The sequence below is a fragment of the Mugil cephalus genome, chromosome 16, assembly GCF_022458985.1.
Source record: "Mugil cephalus isolate CIBA_MC_2020 chromosome 16, CIBA_Mcephalus_1.1, whole genome shotgun sequence".
NCBI classification, from domain to species: domain Eukaryota; kingdom Metazoa; phylum Chordata; class Actinopteri; order Mugiliformes; family Mugilidae; genus Mugil; species Mugil cephalus.
In genome coordinates, this window is record NC_061785.1 from 9,218,307 (window position 1) to 9,245,971 (window position 27,665).

The 27,665-nt window shown below is 42.6% G+C and overlaps 6 protein-coding genes across 9 annotated transcripts; 3 read left to right on the plus strand and 3 right to left on the minus strand.

The window, feature by feature from the left end:
• The first annotated feature begins 601 nt into the window (after positions 1-601).
• Positions 602-5,190, plus strand: lrrc59 (leucine rich repeat containing 59). 2 transcript variants are annotated; one of them, XM_047609939.1, is made up of 8 exons: positions 602-769; positions 915-1,036; positions 1,170-1,229; positions 1,542-1,700; positions 1,947-2,051; positions 3,189-3,261; positions 3,357-3,560; positions 3,650-5,190. In XM_047609939.1, the coding sequence occupies exons 2-8, from the start codon at positions 935-937 to the stop codon at positions 3,931-3,933; spliced, it is 987 nt and encodes a 328-aa protein (XP_047465895.1). In that variant the 5' UTR covers positions 602-769; positions 915-934; the 3' UTR covers positions 3,934-5,190. The 2 variants fall into 2 exon arrangements, with proteins under 2 accessions (XP_047465895.1, XP_047465896.1); XM_047609940.1 differs by having other exon boundaries at positions 3,357-3,548.
• On the minus strand, positions 3,979-9,346 carry nat9 (N-acetyltransferase 9 (GCN5-related, putative)). The gene is made up of 6 exons (XM_047609941.1): positions 9,122-9,346; positions 8,407-8,516; positions 8,048-8,188; positions 7,881-7,940; positions 7,509-7,603; positions 3,979-7,426 (listed from the first exon to the last, which is right to left on the minus strand). Exons 1-6 carry the CDS (start codon positions 9,235-9,237, stop codon positions 7,277-7,279), a joined length of 672 nt encoding a protein of 223 aa, XP_047465897.1. The 5' UTR covers positions 9,238-9,346; the 3' UTR covers positions 3,979-7,276.
• A 1,008-nt stretch (positions 9,347-10,354) lies between these two features.
• syt15 (synaptotagmin XV) lies at positions 10,355-13,506 on the minus strand. Of its 2 annotated transcripts, none has more exons than XR_007114459.1 (8): positions 13,374-13,506; positions 13,101-13,293; positions 12,018-12,166; positions 11,546-11,838; positions 11,275-11,442; positions 11,083-11,191; positions 10,819-11,014; positions 10,355-10,551 (listed from the first exon to the last, which is right to left on the minus strand). XR_007114459.1 is itself a non-coding variant. In XM_047609227.1 (8 exons), exons 1-8 carry the CDS (start codon positions 13,378-13,380, stop codon positions 10,412-10,414), a joined length of 1,242 nt encoding a protein of 413 aa, XP_047465183.1. In that variant the 5' UTR covers positions 13,381-13,506; the 3' UTR covers positions 10,355-10,411. The 2 variants fall into 2 exon arrangements, 1 of the variants encoding a protein (XP_047465183.1); XM_047609227.1 differs by having other exon boundaries at positions 10,819-11,001.
• On the plus strand, positions 13,223-18,409 carry LOC125022518 (flocculation protein FLO11). 2 transcript variants are annotated; one of them, XM_047609226.1, is made up of 2 exons: positions 13,223-13,317; positions 16,150-18,409. In XM_047609226.1, exon 2 carries the CDS (start codon positions 16,165-16,167, stop codon positions 18,175-18,177), a length of 2,013 nt encoding a protein of 670 aa, XP_047465182.1. In that variant the 5' UTR covers positions 13,223-13,317; positions 16,150-16,164; the 3' UTR covers positions 18,178-18,409. The 2 variants fall into 2 exon arrangements, with proteins under 2 accessions (XP_047465182.1, XP_047465181.1); XM_047609225.1 differs by lacking the exon at positions 13,223-13,317 and adding an exon at positions 15,022-15,311.
• A 2,364-nt stretch (positions 18,410-20,773) lies between these two features.
• On the plus strand, positions 20,774-23,974 carry zgc:112285 (uncharacterized protein LOC561476 homolog). Its single transcript, XM_047609654.1, has 6 exons — positions 20,774-20,938; positions 21,045-21,154; positions 22,285-22,379; positions 22,474-22,754; positions 23,243-23,406; positions 23,517-23,974. The coding sequence occupies exons 1-6, from the start codon at positions 20,803-20,805 to the stop codon at positions 23,694-23,696; spliced, it is 966 nt and encodes a 321-aa protein (XP_047465610.1). The 5' UTR covers positions 20,774-20,802; the 3' UTR covers positions 23,697-23,974.
• Positions 23,967-27,236, minus strand: timm23a (translocase of inner mitochondrial membrane 23 homolog a (yeast)). The gene is made up of 7 exons (XM_047609655.1): positions 26,826-27,236; positions 26,626-26,684; positions 26,448-26,541; positions 25,467-25,551; positions 25,321-25,379; positions 25,101-25,211; positions 23,967-24,808 (listed from the first exon to the last, which is right to left on the minus strand). The coding sequence occupies exons 1-7, from the start codon at positions 26,929-26,931 to the stop codon at positions 24,684-24,686; spliced, it is 639 nt and encodes a 212-aa protein (XP_047465611.1). The 5' UTR covers positions 26,932-27,236; the 3' UTR covers positions 23,967-24,683.
• Positions 27,237-27,665: the final 429 nt, after the last annotated feature.

Here is a 27,665-nt window from a genome sequence, read left to right on the forward strand (position 1 = left end):
CTGCAAAAATTACAGCGCCCCACGTGCTGCTCCCTAACTCACACTAAGGACACTGACCCCCTCCCCAAACTCTCTGGATGTTACATTCCTTACATTTCATCAGTGACATCTATATTTATACTGTATATTATATTTTCATTCCATCCCTTTTCTCGCTGTTCAACTCAGCGGTTGCACCAGCCAGTTTATGTATATTGTCTTGCTCCATGTCATGTTTTGTTTTCTTTTTAGTGTACTTTGTATATACAGGTTATATTTTATATTGTGTGTGTACATATCCTCCTTTGGCGTTTGCATTTTTTTGAATATTTGCCGAACCGTAAGCCTATGAGGAATGTCTTGTATATCCTGAATATGTGTTGCACATTTGACTTTGACTCAGGTCATATTTTGACACCTGTGGTCTGTTGTATGGACATAATGTATTAAAGAGGTCTGTTTTTAAGTTTTAAACATTATTATAATGGTTAAATATTGACGCTGACTGGTTATACATATTTTATATTAATCTTTTATTTTTTTGTCTCGGCGTGCTGTTGTTTCCTCCGCCGCTGCAGGGGGCGCTGTTGGCTCCAGCCTTTCCGCGCTGTCGCTCAATCAGTGACGTGGATTTTCATTGGGGCAGTCACAATTGCCAAAAACAGAGACACATTCACATCTCAGAGCTTTTATACCAACTTTCTTCACAGATACAACCGGAACACTCACAGTTTTTCTCCTCGTTTGTCAAACTCTGACAGTTTTTTTTCCCACGCAGCTTCCGTAGCAGGTGAGCGGATCGTGTAAAAACGTTCCCATTTCATTCTTCTCTCTTCTCTACCAGTCACAAGTATCTGCAGCAGAAACTGTTGTAATAGCTTCAATGTGCCCTCGTGTCGGTATTAATTTGTCATTCGCTCTTTTTTATTTCTCAGAGTTTTCTACAAACAGCAGAATGAGTAAAAACAGCAAAGTGTTGAACCTGAAGGATAAAATCAGTGGGAATGAAGCGGACCTGAGTCTGTGTAACCTCACTGAGGTGCCAGTCAGAGAGCTGGTGAGTTACTCATTGATTTGTCTGCAAATATATATACATATTATTATTAATAAATGCACAATGGTTTTAAACTCATGTCTGCTTTTATTTCTGATTTTTACCAAATAAAAATTATTATTTTTGCTCCAAACAGGCTTTATTCACCAAAGCAACAGTTGTGGATTTATCTTGCAACAACATCACCTCCCTTCCTGTGAGTATCACACACTCAAATCCCATCAAACAATGAGCATTACAATCTAAAACCTGTGATTTGTAAATAATTCAATCAATTGAGGGACTGTTAAATAATTAACACATTTCTTGACATTAGAAAATCTCAGACACTGAAGGAAAACTTTACATTTCACTTGTATTATATTGGAATCTGACTAATTATTATGTTTTTACTTGTATAACACTTTGTTAAGGAGAGTTTGGGGACTTCACCCGCACCTCAGTGGCGGATAAACTGAGAAAATTAGGGTCCGATGTGATTCTCTCTGACTGTTTTTCCTTCATGCAGCCAGAGTTCAGCAAACTGACCCACTTGGTGAAGGTGGATCTGAGTAAAAACCAGCTGACCTGTTTGCCAGACGACCTGGGGAACCTGGTCAACCTTCAGCATCTGGACCTGTACAACAACAAGCTGACGGTGCTGCCCGTCAGTTTCTCTCAGCTCAGGGTGAGTGAATGATAGTGTTTTAGTGTGCGCTGATCAGCCACAGCATTATGACCACTGACATTCACGTAGATGTTGAAAATAAATTTGCACAGGAAACAGAACGTGAGGGACGGAGCTTCCTTACTGAAATTTAACCTTCTCACCAGTTATCTGGATACATTATTGATATGTCAGTGCTTTGTAATGTAGGTGGTTGAGGTTCTGTGTCTGATTTCTTTAGCTCATCGTGTATTTGTGCTATTTCAGAGTCTGAAGTGGCTGGACCTGAAGGATAACCCGCTGGAGCCCGGCCTGGCCAAGGCTGCGGGAGACTGTCTGGACGAGAAGCAGTGCAAACAGTGTGCAACCAAGGTGATAAGGAAATTCAGTAATCAATTAACGATTTAATATTTGTTTAATGATACAGAAAAATCACGTTTCGATACGTAACTCGGGTTTGAGGTCGTGGTTCAGGTTCGTGGTAATAAATAAAAAAAACTTTAGAATAAATACAATATTCTCAAGTAGAAATAGAAAGAGGCTGTTGAAATCCTGCGTTTGCACTGAGGTGTTTGTTTTTTTTAGTCACACTGTTTATCCTCGTCATTGCCCTTTGCAAAATTTAACCAAGAAGCCAAAGTGTTGCACAGCGCTATAGCAACGAGGGAGGATCTAAATTAGAAGCTCCGGTTTATCGCTAGCAGTAGCTGTGACTCATGACGGGCTGCACGTGTAGCGACAGGTGGAAAATAAACACACACGACTTCCGTTCTGGGAACTCAACCCGTGCACAGCCCTGTATCGAACCGAACGGTTCAACAGAGGGTATGCACAGCACGCGAAGTCTCCATGGTTACGGCCACTGAGTGGCAAAAAGTGACAGTTGAACATAGAGATTAGCAGCATTAGCTTTAATCACAGGTCGCCTAAACTGTAAAATTAAAAATAAAAAAAAAGGTGAAGAGCTGTTGTGTGATTGACTGAACCAACAGATTTGAAAAGCAGTCGGAGATAAATTTTTTCCGACAAAGAAAAGAGTAAAAATGGAAACTTGAATCCAGGCGCAGAAACCTTGTGTGTCAGGTAATATTCATTTATGCTGTATTTTTTGATGAAGTCCAATCAGATGCTACGGTGTTGTACTTCTCAGTAAAGCTTTTAGCATTAGCATCTTTTTATTTAGCTACATTTACCATAACGGAAATGACCTAAAACTAACAGAAACTAACTGAAACTGAGGCTAATCCACTTTTCCAAATCCACACTAGTTCCTATGGATCATTGTTGAGTCCAGATGTCCTAAATTTGATCTGATAATCCACATTTTCCCCGGTCTCACTGTATTTGCTGATACATTTCACCACGTTTTTGCCACTCAGGGGGCGTGGCCCCAGGTGGCAGTGACGTCAGTGCATACCATCTCTTCACATACATGTATCGTTACACCCCTCCCAGTTAAGTATTAAAACAAAACCGTCTTAAAGATGCTAAATGTTTGTGTTTTTCCAGGTTCTGCAGCACATGAGAGCCCTTCAGGACGAAGCAGATCAAGCACGAGAGAAACGGCTCCTCAGGGAAAAAGGTGGGCCTGAAACGATTTCACTTGAACGTAAAAATTCAGCATGAAAAAAAGAAAATGAGAAAAAACGGGAAACGTGTCCTTCATCTTCCGATCAGAGCTGGAGAAGAAGAAGGAGGCGAAGCAGAGGGAGCGGGAGGCCAGAGAGAAGGAGGCTCGCAAACGGGAGAAGGCGGAGGAGAAGGAGAAGAGGAGGAAAGAGTACAACGCTCAGATGGCGGCTCTGGCTGCGCAGGAGCAGCGGAAGAAAAAGAACGAAGAGAAGAAGAAAAAGAACGGGCAGGCAGCAGGTGGGAATAAAGGTCTGGATGATGCACACGTTAAAAGTCTAGTTCATTATTTTATTTATTTATTAACTCCTGCCTAACGTCACACGGTTGTTTTATCTCAGGAGATAAGAAGGTCGCCGTGGAGTCGGCGCCCAAACCTCGACGTTCTCTCATCGGCCTGTTGTTCAAGCTCGTCCTCGTCTTGCTGCTGGGTCTGGTCGGAGTCGCCGCCGCCTGCCGGCTCACCGACCTGCGCAAGGAGAACGTCTGCGTGCCAGTCAACGTCGCCGTCGACGACGGCCTATCCTGGGCCCGGGAGCAGGAGGGCGTGGTCAGACAGCTGGTGCAAAACCTGTCGTCTGCAGCGAAGGAGCTTCTTGAATCCACGCAGACGTCCAAGACCTAAACACCTGTACTTCGAAGCTCACCCTCACCTGTGAATCCTGGGATGTTTTTTTTTTTTTTTTTTTTTTTTAATATTCAGAAATTATATAAATCTCACTAAAATGTGCAAGCCCGCATCCCGCATGGTGCTTGCAGGTGAAACGTCTGTGCAGAAAGACAAAGGGGAAGTGGACGGATGTGTTTAAAATCATCTTAAATTCCTATGGAATTGTTGGCGCTCTCGTACCCTCTTTCTACTACAGCCTGTTTTTTTTTGTTTTGTTTTTTTTTTTTAAAAAAAGGATCTTAAATGTCTCCCCGGCGACCGCGTTTGGAGTGAAGGTTGGATTTGAGACGTGTTCGTCGTTGAGCAGTCAGTGCCGCACTGGAGCGTCGAGCCAGTCTGAGCATGTGCAGACTGAATGTAAAGCCTTCTCCGTCTTTTTAGTCTCACATCAGAGCTGCTATGAGTGGATTTGATGATATAACATTTGCGCTCGTAATAAGACGCTATATATATATATATATATGTCACACAAATGCCAAAGATCAGTGAGGTCATTCTGTTTGTGCTCTTTAATGGCCAACTAAAGAATACATCACACAATGGTTTGTGTTGTCGTTAGGGCTGCAACTAACAATTCATTTGATTAATCTGAATAATCTCTGGATTGAATCATTAAATTCAGTTTGGGGAAAAACTCGATGTCTTCTGATTCAGTTTATTTTGATTTCTAGCAACAAAAAATTAGCAAAATCCTCCAAACAATCCAATTTGGGGAAAAGCTGCGACTGGCTCCACGTGACCTTTTACATGAACAGAATGATAAACTGATTTTAAAAATGGATTTGAATAGATTTTCAGCCTCTAATACGCACCAACAGCCCGTTGATTCTGCTGCTGCTGTGTTTCAAGAGTTTTCCTGTGTCCCTACATTTCATAAAGCCGGAAGTGAAACTCTGAAATCTTTAGTGATACTGTGCAGACTGTAAACAAATAAGCTTTGGAATTTTAAGTTTCAAGAGTCTTACCAGTCTCCGTGAAGGAAAATTCCAAAACGCAGCAGTAACACATGCATTATCTGAAATGGTGTAGGTGATGTGTTGGTAAAAGGATCCTTAAGAATCTTGCAGTGATTACAGACACAGAGTTGATATTGAAAATATTGGTCCAGATTGTGAAATGCCTTTGTTTTTGCGACTTATTTTCTTAAAAAGGTGCCACTTGTACAGCGCTGTGAATGCTCATCAGCACCATTAAATGGCTATGCACTGCAAACAAATACTGCACCGTCGTGTTTTTGTAATGGATGGATACGCCTGGAAAATCCAAACACCGCCACCAAAAAAACTCACTTTTCACTTACATGAACTGAACTGTAGCCAAGATGAGATGAGATTGTGAGAAAAGGTAGGGATTGTTGGCTAGTTGTGTTTGAGCAGGACCTAAGAACTATAAAAATGTCTTTGAACAGGAAGTAGATTTTGGTAAAAAATTGTGTCCTCATGTGTGGACACTGAGATTTTTTTTTCTATAAAATATTCCTATAAATATTATATCAATATAATTAAGTCACCAATATATAATAAAATATAAAACTTCTATAAAAAATTCTCACGTATGAACATGGATGCGCAAAAGCAGAATTGCACATAATGAAGTCCCAACGTCCTCAATCGAGTACTTGATAATTAGCAAAGTTATAGATTGTTACTATTAATAGAATGTTTGTCATATTAAACTAGAAAAGTTGATAAGTATAAATAAGCAACTGTAAAACTGAGGTTTTGTACATCTTTGTTACATGACTGCGATCATGTTTTTACACCCACTAGTATCTAGTTATGAGGATGAAAGTTTAAACAAAGCAGAATAAGAAGCTCACACAAACCTAAAACTTAACGCCCCCATATGAGGACGCAGGGTCTCAGGAAGTTTACATGCCCTAAAGACATTTCAGCCCCTTCACTCTTCGGTTTCTGGCCTTTAAGAGGACGTTAGAGGACCACTTGTTGAGAAAAAAATACAGGACACCATCCAAGTTAGTGTCCAAAGAACTCCCCTCGTTACGGCTGAGTATCTGGTTGTTAAGATACTCCAGCCGTGAGTTTACACTGTGCACCACCCACAGATCAAAGGTCAGAGATGTCCCTAATAAAAAAAAAAAACAAACAAACAAAAAAAGAACCCTTACTCTTGGTCACTTGGATAATGGTTTGGATACACTAAGACAGAAAGTCCCGACCCACGTAGCCAGTAACTCCCCAAAATATCCACTGATTGCTCCCAGAGGTTGAGTCATCAGATGCCTGGTTCCCAGAGTGACTTGCAATAGCTTCCTTAAAGCTGCGTTACACCCGGACTAGACTTTATTGGCTGCCAGTTTCTGCTGCACTTCTGCAAAGCCAGAAGTGAAACTGAACCAGACATGAAGAGGTACGAACCACAGACTGTGAGTCTGATCAGCACAGTGGAGCCACGATATCAATGACCCGACCGCAGGACACGCTTTACGGAGCGGTTGGCATGGCAACTGGTGGTCGCCATCATGTTTCTATAGCATCAAACAACTAAAACGAAACTTATCCATAAAACTGACACTTGAGCATGCATCAGCATTATATTAACTACCTAAAATGACAGAAACCACCCTTGAAAACAAACTATTTGAGGTATATTTTAGTGTTTTAGTTTCGACTCAAGTCCCATCGACTAACATGAAGGGAGTGGAGCTTATGACCTATACTGCAGTCAGACACCAGGGGGAGCTCTACTGGCTTTGACTTCACTTTTGAAAAGCAGTTCCACACCCATATTTGTACCGTCTAGACCTTTTGTCTTTTTTCTACTTTACGATTATGGTTTAAATCTGTTAAAACATAATAGCTAGTCACAGTAGTGATACCCAGATCCTTAAATGAAGCAGAATCTTCGTGATTTTATAGTTTGTCAAGGTTACATAATCTAGAAACCACGTCTTTAATTTATCTCGACTCTTCAAAGACATTTGCTTCAAAGAAAAGTGTAGATAAAAATCACTTACTTCTAAAATCTCGGAATAATTTAAAGGAACCTTATAAAAGTATGATGATGTGTCACGTATGAACAGTGTCTTACCAAGATCTACCCGCCAGCATCTGCAGATATCTCTAATTGATACAAAACAGTTTTCAGTTTCTAGATATAAGACAACAGAACATGAAGTAGCATGCGCGCATGAATCCAGGTCTTCCAGGTCACCGTAGATCCACAAACAAAAGCAGGATGTGTTGCAAAGGCTCCACTAATTTAATTTTTAGTTCGCAGATTTCATCCATGTTCCGAATGATCTGCTTCACAGCTGGACGTCTTCGAGGAGTGAGAGTCACTGTGAGAGCAGCTCCTGTCTGCTGCTGCAGGTCTGTCTGTAGTCTCTTTCCTTCACGTGGGACGTCTCGTCCAGCAGCTTCGTCCTAAAGGACTCATCCACCGTCAACTCGAGGGTCACCTCTTTGAAGACCTTGCACACCGACGCCTGTAACAGACACAGTGGTAGCTGTGATTCGCAGGTTTGGACTCATCCACGTTCGCTCTAAACAGGCTGAGAATCTTATTACCTCCTGGAAGTGCAGTTTCTTGAACATGGCGATGCTGACCTCGTTGTCAAGTCCGATTTTCGCTTCAAACTTTCCCACCCCGAGTTTGGTGACTCCTGGTGGACGACAACAAACTCATCATCAGCAAACAGAGGCAGAGTTTCCTCCACATGGGTCTGAAGTGACCCGGAGCTTTTATTCCAAGTGATTCACCATTTAACACACACAGATGATGTATTTTGTCAAAGCCATTAAGTGTAATTAAGAAACGATGGATTTATTTCTGTTGTTGTTTTTTTCAAGTAAGATTTGCTTGCATTTCTAAAAACAGAAAACAAAAACTAAGTAGTGTTTCAGGAGAAAGCAGAAAAAAAGTCTGTATTAGCCGCTCACCGTAACACATCATCATGCGTGCCACCTCCTTCCCGATGCCTTTGCCTCTATAACTGGGCTCTGTTAACAAAAAGTATCAGAGAAATGGAAAAAAATGGAAAAATGATGATGAAGTCATAAAATATGTTACAAATAAAGCGCAGGTTGACTGCAAATGTTTGTGTCACCTGCTATCATGATCTCAACCTCGGCCAGGGACGGGTCCGTGGGGTCGGTCAGAAAGATGTTGACATCTCCCACCATGCACTGCTCTTCTTCCACGCTGGGGTCGGCCCACCGCTGCTTATCCAAGATGATGAACGTGCACTCTGGAAAGTTTTAGAAATAGTCAAGTCGGGAGGGTCAGGTGAGTTTTATTTATTTACAAAAGCTACGAGAGATCAAACCTAAAGGGTGAAGGTCTGGAAGTGCAAAGCTTTTTTTTTTTCATTATCAAAGGCCAACTTGCTGATGGGTTGTTTTTTTTTATAGATGCTGACAGATTTTTTGTGATTTCCTAAGTGCACTCCAACTGAAGAGCCCTTACTGTCGTCATCTTCCCTCCAGCTCTTCTGCATGTCGTACTCCTGCTCCAGGGTCAGCGGCTCTGAAGCGGTCAGCTGCTGCAACTCGGGAGACTTCATCCACTCATGATACCTGGATAAAACACATGGAAGCAACGGTTAAACACACCCCTGCAGAGGGAAAAGAGCCTCTTGTGTGTGTCTCCCTTATGGTCTTGTGTTTTTATTTTGACAAAATATATTTCTAGACTAAAGAAATCATTTAAATCACTTGATAATTCTTGACTTTGTGCAAGAAAAAGTAAAACTTCCATGACATCTATACTAAAACAACATTTTATATAATCAGTCACTAAATGGAGTTTGTGGTGAGGCTTCTTTATTTCACTAAATCTAAAATCTTTGCTGCACAAAGTGTTTATTTTATGTGCAAAATATGAGGATGCTGTTGCTACTTTATTTGGATACACTTGTGGCACCAGGAACAGATTGACAACAAGGACAAAAACACTATGTAAAATTAAGTACCACCTCATAAAAAGCCTTCAACTATCAGAAAACAGAACACACAATTTTTAGCCGTCATATCCACCACACTTAAAGAGTTAAATGAAACCGTGACACATCAGGGGTGGATTAAATTAAATAACACGTAAAGAGACAAACTGAGTTGGTTGACAACTGGCAAACATGTTTTACAGTGATGCTCATGCCTAAAAGTTGTTGGCTAAATGTTACCTGGGAACGTGGTTTACATTGTAAGGAACCAACACAACTTTGTGTCCCTCCAGTAAAGTGTTCTCATTAATCTTCATGATGCCAAACCGGATATGATGTGACTCGCTAATGTGCATAAAAGAATAACTTTAAAATAGCGGATACATGTTTATCTCATTGGTTTATCTCCATGTTGCCAGCTCACTGCAGCACTTCCTCATTCACGCTCTTCGTCGGGTCAATCTGCGGCTGCGCTCAGTGTCAGGAAAGAAAAGAGGCGGCGCCTGCTGGTCAACAGGAGGAAGTACAGGCCGCACTCATTTACTGCAACACACCATCCTTTACTTTTGAACTGTTTCAAATATAAATTTAGCATACAAATAACTAGATTATAACATAAGGAATATAAAAACAACTCTTTTATGTAATATTTCCCTTAAGGAAAAAAATATTTATTTGGATGTTTCTTTCCAAAATAGGGAAGTGATTTATATTATCTTCTTATGCACAGATTTACAAAATTACACAAAATTTAAAAATAAATAACAATAAGAATGAATTTATTATTAAAATTATACATTTCTGCCCCCCAAAAAGAAGAAAGCTGAAGTTATGTTACAAAATCTTTATTAACTGTTATTAACTTTTATTTAATGTTTAAGTCGCTGGAAAATATTGAACTTTTTATTGATTAAACAGTTGGTTGAGAAGAAAACTTTGTTGGACAGTTGCTTAAACACTGTTGGATAGCATGCAATAACAAAAACGGAGCAAAACTGCTGGAAACCACTTCTGTGGAGACTTTAAAAGTAGTACGACCATTTTCCCTTCAGCTGGAAAAAACACTTCCTTCTCAAATCTTATTTAATGCCTCCTACGTTTGCTATGCTGTGTATTTGTGTACTTTTTTAGTTTTCTTTTTAGTTTCTGGCACAAACATAATTGTTTAAATATGCAAAAATAATATTAATAGATTATTGTGGCCACAGGGGGGCAGCAGAAACAACGACGTCTCATAAACTGAATAATAGGACACAAAACTTGAGATGAATCATGAGTCTGATTTTCACTCTCTTTCAGCTCAGATTTAGGTTCCTACTGAGTTCTACGCAAAAAAAAAGTCATATCTTTAGTTATTACCACAACCTGTAAATGACTGACTGCAACAATTAAAACACTGAGGGAGTGGTGACAGTCAGGTAAAGTAGCATAGCTGCAACAGTTTTGCTCGATAGTCAAAAACAGCTGTCTTCATTTGGTTATTTTTTTTTTATTTCAAACTTTATTTATATCTTGAGCTTGATTTGGGTGTTAAGTGGCCCTGTTCAGTCTGTGCCACAGTTTGACCGGCTCCTGTGCTTTGTTGACCATGTCCATCCAGTGCTGCAGCTGTGGGCCCCTGGCGTACATGAAAGGACCCAAAACCAGCACTCCCAGCTGGACCGGAGGCTCTGGAGGCAAAACAAGGACACAATAAACAACACGCAAGCAACTCATCCCTGCTGTAACTTACCCATCATACATTTTTAATTTGGTACACGAAGCCTTTAAGCATGCATCTCTATTTATGAAAGAAGAATTATGCAAACAACATATTCACACAAACTGAAAACCAATTTCATGACAGCAATCCTTTAAAATCAGTGGGCCCTGGTTAAATTCTGATTCCAGCTGTTGTAATTCTGTAAAAATGAGATGTTATAAGTTAAGTTAGTCACCTGAGCGGACGCTGTTCGGCTGCTGCAGCTCAAACCTCAGACAGGCCTCGTCCAGGTGCTGAGGTCGCAGTTTAAAGGTCATCCTGTAGTTGAAGTACGGGTCGCTCTCACCTTTCACCACGCAGCTGCGCTTGATCTTCACCGCCTGAGTGTGGATCTGTAAGCTCACCTGGGCGCACACACCTGCGGACGGACGCTGCAGATAGACGCGAGTCGTATTTTTCACTCACTCGAGCCACAAACTTGTCCCGGAGCGTCTCATACCTGCGTCCGTGAGCAGCTGGAGGCCTCGCGCCCTCAAAACCACCACCGAGAGGCGCTGCAGAGACGAACTGTAGCTGAGAGATACCTGCACGTCGCCCAGCTCTGAGCACTAGGAGGTCGAAAACAGCAGGTCACGACTAAACCGTGCACCCAGTGCAATGTGTGTGTGTGTCTGTGTGTGTCTGTGTGAACCTGAGTGTCGTCCTCCGTCTCCAGGTCTCGCCACAGAACCCTGCCGGCCTGACCGAGCTCCCCCTCCAGAGGGAACAGCACCCTGCCCACCGCGTGGCGTTTAGCATCCTGCTCCACGCTCAGCACGCACACACTGAGCGTGCTCTGAGACACGCACACACCCGACACCTGTGGAGGGAAACATGTTTAAACTAAAAAGTTTAAACAAAGACACTGAGCACAGAGTTAAGTCTGCACTTCTTTACACTCGGAAGAAACTCCCCCCCCCCACCTGGAAAATGAGGCAGTCGTTGAACTCCGGGTCGGGCCCCGTGCCCCGGGCCTTGGCCTGGCGGGGCCGCCTGTCGTCGGGGAGAAGCCGGAGCTCCACCAGCGTGACGTTGCCGTGGAAACGAGGGGGGAGGTTGCCGAGGCGAAGCAGGGAGACCATGAGCTGCTCGCTGCTGTGTCGATACTCCACGGAGAAGCAGAGGCGGGTGGCCATGCCGGGGGGAGGGGCCACCACCTCGTTTAGGGGGGGCGCAGAGTAGAGGCCGGTCATCACCGTCCCCACCGGGTACCAACCTGGTGATAACTGGGAGATTAGTCGATGGGAAGTTTGCACAGAAACAAATCAAGCAAGTCTTCTCAAAAACCTCTACAAGTCCAAGTATATACCATGACCTGGATGACTGAGAACCTTCACAGACGTTTGAACAGGAAGTTAGCATTCCCAAAGTTGACACCAAATTTCAAGAACTTACTCGTCACTGACAGTGAGCCGCGATGAGCCAGTATGTCCCGACGGGCCTCCTCCATCTTCATCTCCTCCTCTTTGTCCTGTCTCTCATCGTTTTTCAGAGGGTTTTGGGCGATGAAACGAGGAGGAAGGGCGAAAGGGATGTCATTGGGACTAAACCACACAAAGAGAAGAATATTTTAAGCTAGTTTTTTGCAGTCCTAGCGGAGATGACTGGCGGCCATGTTTTATATCCATGTCAGTTTTAATGTTTGAGTTGCATCGTAAGTCAGATGTACCCATATGTCACAAACAATTGTTTCTACTTGTTTTGTTCTGGGTTGCTACCTCTTTTAAGAATTTTGAAGAAGTGAAAAATTTATTATTTTTCAATGTTATTCCATCTATAAATTAAAGATTTTAAGGATGCATGTCAATAAACAGATGCCTTCAAAGGAATCTAGACGGAGTTAATTTGCCTGTTCTAAATATAGCACAGGAAAAAAAAAAAACAGATTATAACATGAGCAAAATCACAAACATTTTTATGTAATATTTCCTTTAAGGGGGAAAAAACAGCGAAATAAAGTGATTTTTATTATCTCCTTATGTCTTATGCACTGATTTACAATACATAGACAAAATAAAAAATATATATAATAATAATATCACAACAAACTTTCACAAACTATCACAAAAAATTAATACATTCTTGCCTCCAAAGAAAGAAGAAAACCCTAAGTTATGTAACAAAATATTAACTGTTTGGACTTTTATTTAAATTGTTGGGCAAATCTGGAATAATTTGCTTTTTAGTAATTAAACAGTTGGTTTAGAAGAAAACTCTTTTTGTTGGACGGTTACTTAAACACTATTGGAAGTCATGAAGTTAACAAAACTGCTGGAAACCATCACAGTGTGACCATTTTCCCTTCAGTGGAAAGAAACACTTCCTTGTCAAATCTTATTTAATGCCTCCTACATTTGCTGAGCTGTATATTTGACAACTTTTTTTTAGTTAACTTGCGAGCCTCTACATTTACAAACCACATGGATGTTAAAATTCAAATTAAAGCCACGTGTGCATTTGACAGAAAACGGTACTGACGTGGTCCAGGAGCCCTGAGACACCGGGATCACCGGAGCGGAGCAGGCTGGTACTGACGGCACAGCGGGGAGCAGCTCCTGGTACTGACTCTGACGTTTCTTCTTCCTCCTCCGCAGACAACACAGCGTCAGACTCAGCAGCAGCAGCAACAGGAGGCTCACAGAGACACCAACAGCCAGGAGTAACACCTGGTCTGAACAGACAAACACATTAACAGGTAACAGTAGCACAGGTGTACAAGAGGCAGTGGGTTTAATTTAGCTTTCTCCTCACCTGCCATGGATGAGAAATTCCCGGATTTTCTCGGCTCAGGTGAAGCTACTACTACTTAGCATTCGTTATTAAGGGTTTACTGTTTGTGAGTCTGGAGAGCTGTGAGGGTTCGACACAGCTGGCTGGTTCTCACCCTGGTACACTGTTATCTGCATGGCTGCATTAATCTCCTGAGGAGCCCCTGGGCCAAAAATTAACTCCTGGGCCCCGAGTGGCAACAAATGTTTCCAGAAACTTGATTAACCTCCTGAGACCCAAGCTTTTATTTGATATGCATTTTTGATTTCTTCAAGGTGTTTGGTATTGGTTGGACCTAAAATGTATAAAAACTCAGCATTATCTTTGAACAGGAAGTAGTAGTTTTTGAGAAAAAAAAAACAATGTCTGGAAACTGGGATTATTTCATTATTTATATTATAAAGTAGTCACTAATGCATGACAAAATATAAAACTGTTTATTTTAATACCTGAACATGGCTGTGCAGTGACAGAATTGCAAACAATCAAAGTCCAATGTCCTCAAACGAGTACATGCTAATTAGCAAAAATTGCTAATTTGTTAAATTTCCACGTCATATCGAACTAGAAACCTTAATAAGCATAAATAAATAAGTCTTAACATTTGCTACCACTAGATGGCAGACTAAAGTGTCCACTGATGAGGACAAAGGGTTTAAATTAAGCAGAATAAGCTACTATTAAACCTTAAACTTAACGTCCCCATATGAGGACGCAGGGTAATTTTTAAGAAAATTTGTCATTTTATTCCAGCCTTATTAAATAGTTTTTAGCTGGTAGCAGGCAAAACTAAATCCATATGTTAACATCAATGAGCAATGATGGGCGTCAAATGCTACACACAGAACAGAAAACTTAAAAGCACCACCACAGCGCTCATGTTCACATTAACAGTTAAGTGAGTGCACATTTTCAAAGAGCTACTAGCTTGGCTCTTATTTTTTTATATTTAGCCACTGCTTCAGACTTTTTTCATCCACAGGGGGAAATGGGAAATATTTTAGTAACAGTAGTTTCAATTGCACATACATAAACAAAACAAACACTATTGAGGTAATTATAAAATTAACATATGAACTAATGTACAAGAAATAGAGTCAGGAGTAAATATATATTATATAGATAAAATTTAATAATGTACATTGACATGAATAACTTGGAGTTATCTGTTAGAGAAAGATGAGTTGTTTTACAGCTGGACTGAGTTTGGTATGAATGACGTTCTGTTGCGTTCACTTTGGGAGTGGAGTTGAATCAGTCTGTTGGAGAATGAGCTCCGCTATCCCTTTAATGTTTAGTGTAGTGGACATCCATACAGGTTGTCCATAATCGAGAGCTCTCCAACTCCAATTACAATCACATGTCCTGATGTGAGGACTACAGGAGTCTACTCAGGTCTGACTGTCCCTCCAGTCCAGTCTTTAAACCCGTCATTCCTTCTAAATCAACAAACTTGTGACAGAACTGTCTGGACATCTGACCTCACCTCAACTCGGAATCAAAATGCTCATGAGCTAATTCACTTTGCCCACTGACCCCTTACACACTCACAGACTGTTTAGAGATTGGATGGCAGCTAATGAGATGACTGTTAATCCTCAGGGCTAAAGCCAGAGTAATGGTGGTCCCTCTCTCTCTCTGGCACGCATGTCCACGAACTTATCACAGAACGCAAAAAAGAACAACGCTCATGCCAGCTTCAACATGAGGACTGTAGGCGAGATGGAGGACAAGATACAGATTAAAGAAAAGTGACAGGAGAAAACGGAGCGTGAGGTTGTTTATGTGTCTGGAAACTAGACAGGCGATTTGTTAAGAAGCGAGGGAGGAACAGGGGAAGGGATGAGGGGGGAGGAGAGACGCAATTTAGGGCAACCTGCTTTGTAGCAGCAGAGGACTAAACCAACTGTGAATCTAAAGGTAAGAGATTATTTTCTGCTTCACCAGACTTCATATGCGTATAAACTGACATTACGGTAGTTTGGTTAGGTTACAAGTGGTTGAAGCACTTCTGGGTCAGTTTGGGACAGAGGAGGATTAAGCAGTCTGTCAATTATTGTTAATGTAAGTATAGATTAATTCGTGTCTTTCGGCTTCTCAATCAGGCCTCGTCTTTAATTTTGTGACCTGACGTACAGTATATGCTTTTTAAAATGCTTAAATACACATGAGAACAAATTTAGAAACAGTGTGTGACCCCGTTTAGTTTGGAGATTTGAACAAATAAATGTTGTTATTTCTTTTAACAACCAACGTCCATTTGATTTTTCTTTCTTTGACATGTTCTGCTTCTCTGTCTTCTGATGGCCGAGGGTCAAATTCTCCTTTAAAGCTGTGTCAGTTAAGCTACCTATTGTCTCAACAATCGAATAATCTGGATCGTGTAATCCCATTTAGCTAATCTGGTAGTGCCTCTGAACGCGTGGGTGTGTGCTGTCCGTGCACCACCGAAGAAGAGTGTATTCCCCGACAATGTTTAAAGTGGCAGCTATATGTGATACTTCCTGTGTTTCTGTCTCAAATTGTGGAAGATGATGAACCTACGAACATCTGTTAGCTGAATATATTGCTTTCTAGGCTTTACAAGGTTTAAACGTCAGACAGGATGTGGTAGAAACTAAAAAAAGTTCTGAACATGAGTGTAAAAATAAACACACAGACATGATCCAAAATGTTCTGCTGCCCCCAAGTGGCCAAGAAACCCTTACTTGCAGTTTCAAGGAAAATTCAACATTTAAAGTTGTGCCTTTCGTTACAGGTTGCTGCTGTTGCCATGGCAAGGCCTGGGCGCCCTGCATCTGAGAGCTACCAGTCGGTCCGTTGTTCAGTCAGTCAGTCGATCTCTTACTCCAGCGAAGCCGGGATTGTGGAGGATGAGGTGGATCGGGCGCCAATATTCTCCATGTCCAAGAGCTCTGTGGACGTGGCCGTGGCGACGGGCCCGCTGCACAAGCGGGACCCGGCTTGGGCAGAACTGGATTTGAGGCGCAGCTCCAGCACCAACACGCACTCTAAGCAGAACTCGGGAACGCTGCAGCAGCTGCGCACTCAAAAGTGGGAGTACATCAATCCCACCAACCACCTCACGAGCCAGAACGTGGACATGCACAGCCCTCCCGCGCTAACAGAGCGCTGGATTTCCAACATGCAGCGCTGGAGTGGGTGTAGCGGCAGCATTCACAGCCGCAGCAGTACTCCAGACACAGTGGTCTCCAGAGGAGGGTCCTCACACCCTAGCAGCCTATTCCAAGAAGCCTCTTCTAATGTTGCACTTGACTCTCCAATGTCCAAATTAGCCTCTCCACCAACCACACCCTCCCCATTCATCTCCCCTCTCCAGACACCAACCAAACCACCTGTTGGAGTCTTGCCTTCTTCTTCTTCTTCTTCTTCTTCTTCCTCTTCAGTGCTAAGTGTACATCACTTGCAAGATTCGTCTCCTACACCCTCACCCCTCCAGACTTCGACCGTGGCTCATTCTGGGTCCACCTCTCCTGACCTCCAGCTCTCTAGCACAGAGAAAGAAGGCGTCCTAGAAAACAATTTACTTATATTCCAGTTCCCATCGCCAGTCCCATCCTCGGTTAACTTAGCAGAAGCAAACACGTCTCCAGGTCCTGGATACCATGTTGATGACTTGATAGAAGGGTCACCCAGCCCTGGAGTTGGGCAGTTATTGGACGACGAAGAAGTTGTGAAAAGTCCAGGTGAAATGGTTACCCACTTGACACCTTGTTCTCCAGGAGAAGGACAAGAATCCAGAGGAGGACCCTCAGTCTGCAATCTTGAGCTGCCACAGCAAAGTGGTCCAGTCGGTCGAAGCAGGAAATCGCCACTTGCTTTTTCTTTAAGTGATTCAGAGTTGGGTAACAGCTGCAGGTGCAACATAAACATCAGGGTGGGCTTTGCAAAGGCTCCAAATGAAGCAATGGCACCACAGCGGGAAACGGTAGAAGCAGCTGTGCAGACGATGTCTCCTGCTGGCTCCTGGTGGAACCTCAAGAAGGACCTGTCCATCTCCAACACCGGTTCCCACTCTATCTTAGGCTCGCCTCCTGGATCCAGACTGAACCTGAGGTCTTCGGTTGGGTCTCACTCCAATCTGGTTTCGCCATCTTGCAGCATGTTCCCTGTGAGCATTGAAGAAGAGGAGGACAAAGGAGCAGACGACCCGGCTCAGGACATCATCTCTGCTTCTTCGCACGATATGGAGAGAAGGAGGTCATGTCTGAAGACCCAGGCGGAAGAAAAGGATGAGCTGGGGGAGAGGAGAAGCAGCATGAAGCAGGTGCAGTGGGACGAGAATGGGATGACGTGGGACATTCATGGAGCGCCCGTGGACCCCAAGGAGCTGAGCACAGCCATTAAAAAACACCTGGCTCTCCAGAAGAGCCCTAAACCGCTGAGACAATCCTCCAAGAAGAAGAGGGCACCGAAGCCTCCCCTCATATCCAAGATGGTGACGGCCATCGCTGCCGAAATTAGTCCATCTGTGATGAATCCTGCATCAACGAGTTCGATGGAGGGCGAGAAGGAGGGGACGCCAGAAGCAGCTGGAGAGAGAGGAAGGGAGCAAGATGGAGGAGCCAAAAATGAAGAAAACCTAGAAACTCCTAGTAGAAGAAGCAAGGTAGAAAGAGAAAAGGGGAAAATAGAGGAAGTCTGCGGAGAGGACGGCAATCCTAAGTCACCCTCACGTCAGAGTGGACAAATCCGGAAGAAGAGTGTGATCCGGTCACTGAGGAGACCTCGATGGTGTGGAGGCTCCAGAAAGGTTGACGACTGATGCTGTCATCAGTTTGCACGCTAATAATGATTTTGGTGGACTCTCTGTCAGCACATCTTCTGTCATTTTGTACAATTTTGCAGATGAATGTTAGAAAATGTTTTTTCGATTAGGATTCACTGTTTATTGACAGGTAGACGCATTAGACGTCACCAGTGAATTAGTACGACAACAGCAAGAAGGTAATACAGTGTTAACATACAGTGGATGTTCAATAAAACCCTTCTGTCTGCTTTTGGTTTTGGTTACTGACAATGAACAAAAACAAAGGAAATTATATGAATATGTAGCATGTGTAAGAATAATAGTTGGTCTAGACTTCTGCTTTATAAGCTCCACCTCTGCCATTATTGTTTTGGATCAATACAGATGGAACATTGAGGCGAAAGTTTCAGTCGCCTTTATTGAAAGTGAAGCAGGAAATAGAAACAAAAATGAATCTGACTGACAAGTAAATTACATATGACTCACAGGTTACGTTGTTTAGATCCCGGAGTACTCTAAAAGAGCCTGAAGAATAATGTGCTTGACAGCAGTAGTTTGTGTTTACTTTAGAATTAGAAACCCTGACTAAAATATTGGTGAACGGCTCTTCATCTTCTCTCTGCTGAAACATGTAATTGTCTGCACACATTCACGGCAGAAACACACACACAAACTTGGTGAACCACACTGTCATTCAGATGAGCGGGCACATTCTCTCTCATTCACCGCAGCTAAAAAGCACAACTCACTAGTGGCTTCCACTGCAGTTATTGTTGTCATATTTTCACAGATGTGTGTGTAGAAGAGAGCAGGGAGGGTCAGTTTTAATTAATTTATTTTGATCTTACACCATCAGGCAAACGACAGAAATTAGAGGCAAATATTTGCACAAAGAATCAGTGTACCAGTCGCTCAAAATAATAACTATAATAACGATGAAAGATGCATGTCATGCTTCCAACCACTGGGAGCATGACATGCACTGGCAGAGTTAAGCTACAATCACGCTAGCAGCTCTGTGTGACTGTACTCAGGCTCAGTGGTGCTATAAATCCTATTGTGATCACGCTAACACGCTCATACAGAAGCCACAATGTTAATCCTGTTTAGTTTAACGTGTTAGCATGCTAGCAAATTAACTAATTAGCACTAAGATTAAGACAGCTGACTTCAATCTGTTTTTATGTCTAGACTTGATGAAATATGAATAATTGTGAGATAGTCAGTTGATTGCGGTTCATCCTGTGGGGAACAAGAAACATGAACCTCATGATGACACGGGAATAGGATTCATACACTGGGTACATTGAATATCCGTAGATGATTTGTGGCACTCTAACCACTGTGACATCACGATGTTAGCTGGAGGCAAAGCAGAGGGAAGCTTGAGGCTCAGACTGTCACTGTCAACTGTGAAAATGACGTCTTGCTGTATTTTTGGTTGTCAAAACCAAAAAACCAAAAACACTAGTTTGATGTTTTATCACATACCAGCTTCTGCCAGTCGTAGACAACAAGAAAGGATTGGAGTGTGACAATCAACAACTCGCACACTTCACATCAGATGTTAATGCTAATGCTAACCGCTAGCTAATGCTATGTTAGTTGTGTTTTTCATGGGTGTCCAAGCCAAAGTTGCATTTACTACGTACAGTGTTTCCACTTCCACTGGAGAGGCTTCGCTTGATAAAGACAGACCAGACGTTGTCCCCTCTGTGTCCTCCATCCAGTGAGTGAGAGTGTAGGGGTCGGTGAATGTAGTCCCATCAGTCAGAGTCAACTTTTTAAAATAACACTCAGGAGCGTGAGTGGATTAGTATATTCTCTAAAATATGGGTTGTCCATCTTTGCCAAACCGTTTACAAGCTATAGTGTTTGACATGTTATGCCTCCAGCTAAGCCCCGCCCCTCAAAAAACGTCACATTGTTTACAAACTGTGAAGGGGTCTGTAAATCAATAAATCAAGATAAATGAAACACACAGCGGTGGTGGTAAAAAAGTTAATGTCAATGGACAAACTATTAAATGACAGTTGTACAACATATTTTAGGTCTTCTATGTATTTTCCTTTTATTATTTGGTCAAACTCCAAGCTCATACTGATATACCTCTAACTCCAGGCTGAGAAAACATCTTACTAGTCTGATTTTGGTCCCGGGTTTGACTGGCATTATTTTATTTTCATATAATGTAGATAAAACATCTAGATTCTCCTGAGTCATGTTTGCACGGGGCGATTACACAGATTTGGGATACCAGAGATAAAGGTCATTCCTAGGTCACTATGTCACTGCCGTACGTCATGTGACATGTTGTGATGTTTGCTTGTGTACAGTGCGGTGCTGCCTTTGTGTCCGTGTGCGTGTTGGTGTGCCGTGAGCATGCTATGTGTATGTGAAAGTGCTGATAGGACTCCCCAGAATCCCCCTTTTTCTCAGCTGCAGTGGAAACTCAAAGCTACTGGAGAACGATCCAGCGCGCGGCCTTTGTTGTGACACAGCTCATTGTGATACACACTGGAGGTGTGCTGTTGTCTGTTGTGTGTTGTGCGTGCACCTGTGTACGTACGGCTGCTTGTGCTTTGCTGCCTGGTATAAAAAGCGCGGGACGTGCTCCGGCCGGTGATCCTGTAGAAGACGATGGCCGTGCCGGGACCTCCTCTGCTCCGACTCCTGTCTCTGTTGCTGCCGCTGCTGTTGAGCAAGGCATCCGTGCCTGCAGCTGCATACACGCTAACACCCGGACGACACCCACAGCATAAAGTCCTCCACCTGGGTTAGAGCGAATGCACACCTCCAAACATACCGGCAACTTTTTTCTTTTTTTTTTTTTTTTTTGTAAGATGTGCTGTGTTGACGTGATGGTGTTTCTCTCCTCCTAGACTGGCCCAAGGATTGTGGTATGGCCCACTTCAAGCCCAACATGGCTGAGAGGATTGTGTCTGGGAACGAGGCCAGACCTCACTCCTGGCCCTGGCAGGTCTCTCTGCAGGTAAATCAGAATAATTAGGTTCATTTTTTAAAGAAAAGGGAGCATTTGACTTATAGAGAATTATTGAGAAGCTCAGCTCCCTGCTAGTTGTGAAACTTATCATGTTGTCTTTTATCTATTATATTATTGTTGTATATTTCATTGTTTAGTGTATAAATTACATAGTATATCGGACACAGTAATATATAGTTTAAAATGGTCAAAACCGTCAAATATATTAAATTCCTATTAATCTAAAACAGAGGAAATCAGTAAATTCTCATTTTCTCTTTACTCACTTCCTTAAAAGAATGTATTTTATGCTGCACACTGAAGACATTTAAGTTTTTCTTTTAACATCGGTGAATATGGTTTTTAATATGGTTCAGGTGTTAAGTGATGATAAAAATAAGCGTTGAAAATATGTTTAATGTCAGTGATAAATTACTAAAATAAATAATAATAAAAAAATAGAACAAAGTATGTGGTTTAAACTAGGTCGTTTTTTTTTTTTGTCTGAATCATGGCACGTTCATTTCTAAATCATTTTAAAAATAACTGTACTTGTCTTTCCGCCACATAGGACGGAGAGAGAGAGAGAGAGAGTAAAGAAACTTCTCAAAGTCAATAAACAGATTCACTTGATCAGCAGATGCAGTTTTTTTTTTTTTTTTTAATTCACAGCCGGTTGAGGCAGATGGCCGCCCACCCCGGGTCTAAAAGTGAAAATTTTTTTCCTCCTCACTGTTGCCAAGCGCTCAACGGGGAACATGTGTGTTTGTTAAAAGCTGCTATATAAATAAATAAATAAATAAATAGTTTTCTTTTTTAATCATTATTAGAAGCATACTGGTATCAGCATGTGAGCTGCCAACGTGCTGACTTGGCTGATTCACAGGTGGAGCTTTAATCTTTAGTATTTGTCACTTGGCTTTAGAATTAAATGGCTTAAACTCTTACCCTGTCCTCAGTTTGTACCACAACTTACTGTATGAGCCTGCAGGTCAGATTAGGTTGTACCGAGGATACAGGTGTGGATGTGGTAAAATACTTAATAAAGTGTCCTGATGCTTATTTTTCTTTCATAAATCATACAAATAATGTCTCTATTGTGATATAAGCTGACTCGTTTGTCTGTGTCTCTCTCTCAGGTTCGGCCTAGAGGAAGCAAACATTACATTCACGTCTGTGGAGGAACTCTCGTCCACAAGAACTGGGTCCTCACTGCAGCTCACTGCTTCCAGAAGTAAGAAAAACGTCCAACATGTGCATTTTAGCTGCAGTTCCATACAAAAATTAAACACAATACAAGGCAAGATTCTGTTTCCTCTGTCTCTCAGGGGTAAAGCCGAGGACGCTGGGAGCTGGAGGATCGTCCTGGGGAAGCACCAGCTGAAGCGTTCAGAGATGGCCGAGAGGATTTTCCCGGTCAAAAGGATCTACCGGCACGAGAACTTCCGCTACCCGACTCACAGCGAGCTGGACTACGACATCGCCCTGGTGAAGGCCGCCACTGACATACTCCCCTCCAACTTCATCCGCTACGCCTGCCTGCCGCGCAAGCAGACCAGCCTCAAACCGGGTCACTACTGCTGGGTCACGGGCTGGGGAGACACCCGGGGTGAGTCGAGTCACAAGCAGGGAATAAAGAAACCTACTACAGAAGTAATGCTCAGTGCACATGCAGAGACAGGGCTTTGAGTTTAAAGGTTTTAGAGAACGAGGGAAGCAGATTAAAGCCTCAATCTTAAAGTAAATTTAATACCTTATTTATAGTGAAATGTAACTTTATGTATTGGTTTTCAAATGTTTTACTTTGAAAGCCTTCTGAGTCTGTACGGTTTGTAAAGATTCACAAGTGTTAAATTATTATTTTTTTTATGAAATTCAACTGGAGGAGGAGGAGGAACCAGTGAGATGGTAGTTGTAGTTCTCACTAAAAACTAATATTGTCATCCAGCAGGTAGTGATTTACAAAAACGTATGGGATACGTCTTCTGAGATTAGATGAAAGCCTTCAAAACTCAGCAGATATATTCCAGTCTGTAACACTAAATATTAACGCTGTGTATAGATGCAGAGATGACGTGGTCTCTCAACATGTTTCAGGAGGGAAGGAGAACGTGTCTCTGGCAGAAGCCCTGAATCAAGCCCGTCTGCCCATCATTGATTTCAAGACCTGCCGGCAGAAGAAATTCTGGGGCGACCGAGTCCGAGACTCAATGATCTGTGCCGGGTTCAGGGACACCGAGGGTCCGCCTGCAGCGTGCCAGGTAGGACGACGACTCAATAAATATGTATCAGGTAGGTTTTCCACCTCTTAACCTTCCTCTTAACCTTCCTCCCTCCTCCTCCTCCTCCCTCCTCCTCCTCCCTCCTCTAGGGTGACTCTGGTGGCCCTCTGCTGTGCCAGCTGGGCCGGGATCGCTGGGAGGTGCACGGCGTGGTGAGCTTCGGGCCCATCGGCTGCACCGTGGAGAACAAACCCAGCGTCTTCACCCGCACCGCCGCCTACATCCCCTGGATCGAGGCGACACGCATCAGGGACTTCTTCCTGCACTGAGCGGGAACTCCCGACCCGGGAGCCGGCGGCCAGCATCAGCTCCGCTCGGTTAAATGTCCGCAGACGACGTCTTGGCCTCACGGATTTTCAGTTCATCCATCCATGTTCACCGTTTCTATAGCAACCACCCTGTAAATACGTGTTCTGAACGTGCAGTCGTTTCCTGTTGCAGTATATAGACTATGCACTACTCTGGTGGATAGTGAACTCAGACCACAGCCTTTTACATCCGATCTTCTTTGTGCAATAAAACAGCTTAAAAGCAAAATCTTTATGAATATTTTGCATGTTTTTTATTTTTTTATGAGGGTTTGATGGAGACACATAAACAGCACAAACTTCCAGTACAGCTTTACAGTGATTTCTTCCCGACAGTAAAAACAGAACCCACTGCAGACATGTTTCAATAAATACGAGAGTAAAACTGACCGTAAGGCTTTGCTTGTGTTTGCAGGTCTTCTACTAGAGAAGATTCCTTCAGTCCAAAATCAGAATATGAATCCACTGTTGTTGTGCATCTCGTGAACCACGCACCAGATGTCAAAGGTCACCTTTGAACCCAAACGTCATGGGTTCCCTTATTATTTAAATCGAGCATCAGAGGAGACGAACAAGCCTCCCAATAACAATTATATAACAAATCCCAAACCTCTACAACACATCCTCACAGGGCGTTGTCATTATTGAACAGATCAGTGACGTGAATCCCTCAGAGGACGACAAAGAAAATGAAAGGGGAGGTGTGATGGGACAGTCTGGTTTTCCAGTGGAATAATCTGCATTTTATTTTTCAGGTACGTCTTTGACTTCCCAGAATGCTCCTGGAAAGTGGTTATGGTGGGGAAAACCAGAGAACTGCGGCCAACTCACACTTCCCTTCAAAGTACACAGCATTTGACCAGAGTCTAATTCCTCTTAGCGCTGTGGTTAAAGGCTGTGTGCTCGAGGTATTTGGCCCTAATGTTGAAGCAGCTGTGGTGGGAGAGTTCAGTACAGCCTGGAGGAGGAGGACGAGGAGGAGCCGGTGAGATGGTCCCAGTTGTTGTAGAGGGCGTAGGCACAAGACAAGGCTAAACCGGCCAGACCTCCGCGAGCTACACCCTTCATCCCACCTGGGAAAAAGAAAAACAAAAAAACAGAGTAAACAATAAAGCTGCAGCACAGCCATCACACGCTGTTAATCGAAATACTGCACTGTCACAATAAGCCAACACAGCTAAAATATAGATAAAACATAAAGGTGGTGAAATTAGTGCGGCAGTAATTACCACAACAGGTGCTGCAATAACAGCTGTTGAGCAAAAACGCCGAACAACTGCTGGTTTCAGCTTCTTAAGTGTGAGACATCTGCTACTTATTGGTAGAGAGCAACAACGTCAGTGTCAGAAAATAAAAGACACTCACTGCCGGCTTTAAAGAGCATCCCCGTTAACGTCCCAGCGGCCACTGTGTTTAAGTCATCTTCTGCTCCTCTGGCCTTTTCAATCACCACACCAAACGCACTATATAACAAAGCTGCAATGACATTCAAGAATACACACGTTTTAGAGAAATCACAACCAAAAAAAAAAAAAAATCCATAAAAATGGCTATTATGCATGGAAATAATATGTGACAGTCTTACCAACAGAGCCCAAAGTGTTTGCCCATGAAGCACCTTGCCTCGTCACCATGTTGAGAATCCTGAGAAAAAAACAGCAAAACTTAAGAAAACAAAATGTGAGTAAAGATTAGCAGAAAAACTACTTGGTTAGACGCCCACACACTTACTGTACATTACGTGGTTTGGACCACGCCATGTCTCTGGTCTCCTTCAGGCCCATCCTAAGGCCATTTACAGCTCCGAATGCAGCTCCTGCAGCAGGAGATGAGAAGGCAGAACAACTGAGTGAGGAAATACGTTGATTGTTGAACAGGTGAAGCAAGACACTTGGAACCTGGCTTCAACTACTTGTTCTCATTTACAAGCATTAGCGAAGTCGGAGAGTAGCTTCAAGTCAATTCAACTGGCTGCGAAAACCATTTTTGTACAAACTATGTTCTGATTATGCATCAGCTTTGTGCAGAATTTGCTTCGATGAGTTGATGTGTTCATGATTTACATTTGCTCCTCCATTTACTTGTGTTTATCCATTTTATTGGTGAACATGCAGCAAACCAAACCGAAAATGACCCCTCGCTGTGAGCGGCTGCAACTCAAACTCATTTAAACTAAGGAACTTAGGCAAAGACAAAAATGTTGCACCTGTGTTCATATACTTCTGATCATAATGTACTTCTGTCACATATAGTGCAACTACAGAACTCTTATTTTTACTTCTGTAAGTCATATTCGGCAGAATGAATAATGTTTTGAGTGAAGTTAAGTGAAGCTCTGTGCCACAAATAAGGATCAAGGTGTAGACCACAGGTGTCAAACATACGGTAGAGGGCTAAAAACAGCCTGCCAGAGGCTCTATTCTGGCCCACGAATGAATGAATATGAATATGGATGTGCATAACTTACACTGAAGACATTAAGTGCAATTTTTCTCATAAAAGTAACTTCTATTCCTGGGTCTCACACAGTTTTAGTCAGAGTTGTGGACGTAACACAACACAGAGACCTACAACTTTACAGAAATTGCATTTCTTTTTAGTTAAGAAATGTCTGTTTTCTAATAGTGCTGTTCATTAATGTTAACATTTTCATGATGTATTTCTTTGCACTAGAACAAACTGAAACTGGTGAGGACAGTTTCTGTTTCTCACCTGTCATACAGGATCCTCCAATGGTAAAGAAAGCCAGTTCAAACCTTCCCCTTGTTTTATTGGCTCCGGTGGGTAAAATGAACTCATCTGTGTCCTAAAACACAACATTTAACCTATGAGAGCCAGAAACTTACTCATTTACAGGAAAGAAAATGACTACAATTCTACTTTACTTTACCTGAACCAGGTAACGAGGGTCGACATTGAGGTAAGGGGACAAAGGACTCATTCCTGTCACTAGAATTAAGCAACAACATATTAGTTAAGTACTTATTTAGACAATTACTAAATTACAAATACACAGTTCAATTAAAGGTCAAGAAAACCATCATAGAAGCTGTTACCAGTAGCATTTAAGCTAAAGGTTTTGACACTTACATGGGACCCCGGCGAGCTCCGTGTTGGAATATTCGGGGGCGCCGCCTCCAAAAAGGCCCCCGAGGCCTCCCTTGAGTCCCCCCGATCCTTGTGAGTTGCTGTCCATGTCTGTGTGAGACGCCAGGTGTCAAACTGGACCCTGGAAGGTGCTGCTAGCCTGGTAGCCGAGCCGACGAAACTGACGTTAGCAGCCGCTAGCTCTGCCGCAATACTTTAAAAAACAAAGCAAACTATTCGCCGACGAGCTACTAATGTCACCGCCACCAACAGACGATATCCCGGCAGGGTGTGTTTTGTAGAGTTGACGATTTTTAAAATGAGTCTACCCGTCTTTTTCTTGACAGATTAAGGAGTCTTTACCTCACGCCCCTGACCTCCAGCAACACACGCTCTGCCGTAAAGTGACGCCTAGTGTTGAACTGTTGGTTACGTCAACAACACCCACCGTAAAATTGTATAAATACAGACAATACTACCACAAACACATTTTTGTCTGATTATATCTATACGGCGTCGTATTTATCAATGATAAACATGTCAGAAAAAAACTGTTAAATATCACTAGAAATATCAGCAATTTTGCGACAGATTCTTCTTCTTCGTTTTCCTGCTTCGTCTTCTTCTTCGGTTCCTTATTGACGGTTGGCAACCAGCTTGAAGGTGCATGACCGCCACCTACTGGACTGGAGACAATAACCGCTCTTAAAAAATAGATGCATTTTGACACTTGGCTCCATTTGTGGCATAATAGAAGAGAAAATGTCTCACTTATTTTGGGAATGTACTTACACTCTTACTTTTTGGATTTGCCTCAGTGATTTTTTTTTTTTTTAAATTCCA

Coding starts and splice junctions, on each gene's coding strand:
- lrrc59 (XM_047609939.1), top strand. CDS start 935: ATGAGTAAAAACAGCAAAGTGTTGAACCTGAAGGATAAAATCAGTGGG. Junction 1,037..1,169: donor AGGTGCCAGTCAGAGAGCTG/GTGAGTTACTCA, acceptor TGCTCCAAACAG/GCTTTATTCACCAAAGCAAC. Junction 1,230..1,541: donor ACAACATCACCTCCCTTCCT/GTGAGTATCACA, acceptor TCCTTCATGCAG/CCAGAGTTCAGCAAACTGAC.
- nat9 (XM_047609941.1), bottom strand. CDS start 9,237: ATGCACATTAGCGAGTCACATCATATCCGGTTTGGCATCATGAAGATT. Junction 8,517..9,121: donor AATGTAAACCACGTTCCCAG/GTAACATTTAGC, acceptor TGTTTTATCCAG/GTATCATGAGTGGATGAAGT. Junction 7,941..8,047: donor GGTTGAGATCATGATAGCAG/GTGACACAAACA, acceptor TTTTGTTAACAG/AGCCCAGTTATAGAGGCAAA.
- syt15 (XM_047609227.1), bottom strand. Junction 11,443..11,545: donor ACGACTGCCTCATTTTCCAG/GTGGGGGGGGGG, acceptor TTCCCTCCACAG/GTGTCGGGTGTGTGCGTGTC. Junction 11,002..11,082: donor CCAGCTGCTCACGGACGCAG/GTATGAGACGCT, acceptor GTCCGTCCGCAG/GTGTGTGCGCCCAGGTGAGC.
- LOC125022518 (XM_047609226.1), top strand. CDS start 16,165: ATGGCAAGGCCTGGGCGCCCTGCATCTGAGAGCTACCAGTCGGTCCGT.
- zgc:112285 (XM_047609654.1), top strand. CDS start 20,803: ATGGCCGTGCCGGGACCTCCTCTGCTCCGACTCCTGTCTCTGTTGCTG. Junction 20,939..21,044: donor GCATAAAGTCCTCCACCTGG/GTTAGAGCGAAT, acceptor CTCTCCTCCTAG/ACTGGCCCAAGGATTGTGGT. Junction 21,155..22,284: donor CCTGGCAGGTCTCTCTGCAG/GTAAATCAGAAT, acceptor TCTCTCTCTCAG/GTTCGGCCTAGAGGAAGCAA.
- timm23a (XM_047609655.1), bottom strand. CDS start 26,931: ATGGACAGCAACTCACAAGGATCGGGGGGACTCAAGGGAGGCCTCGGG. Junction 26,542..26,625: donor ACCCTCGTTACCTGGTTCAG/GTAAAGTAAAGT, acceptor GTTGTGTTTTAG/GACACAGATGAGTTCATTTT. Junction 25,552..26,447: donor TGGAGGATCCTGTATGACAG/GTGAGAAACAGA, acceptor CTCCTGCTGCAG/GAGCTGCATTCGGAGCTGTA.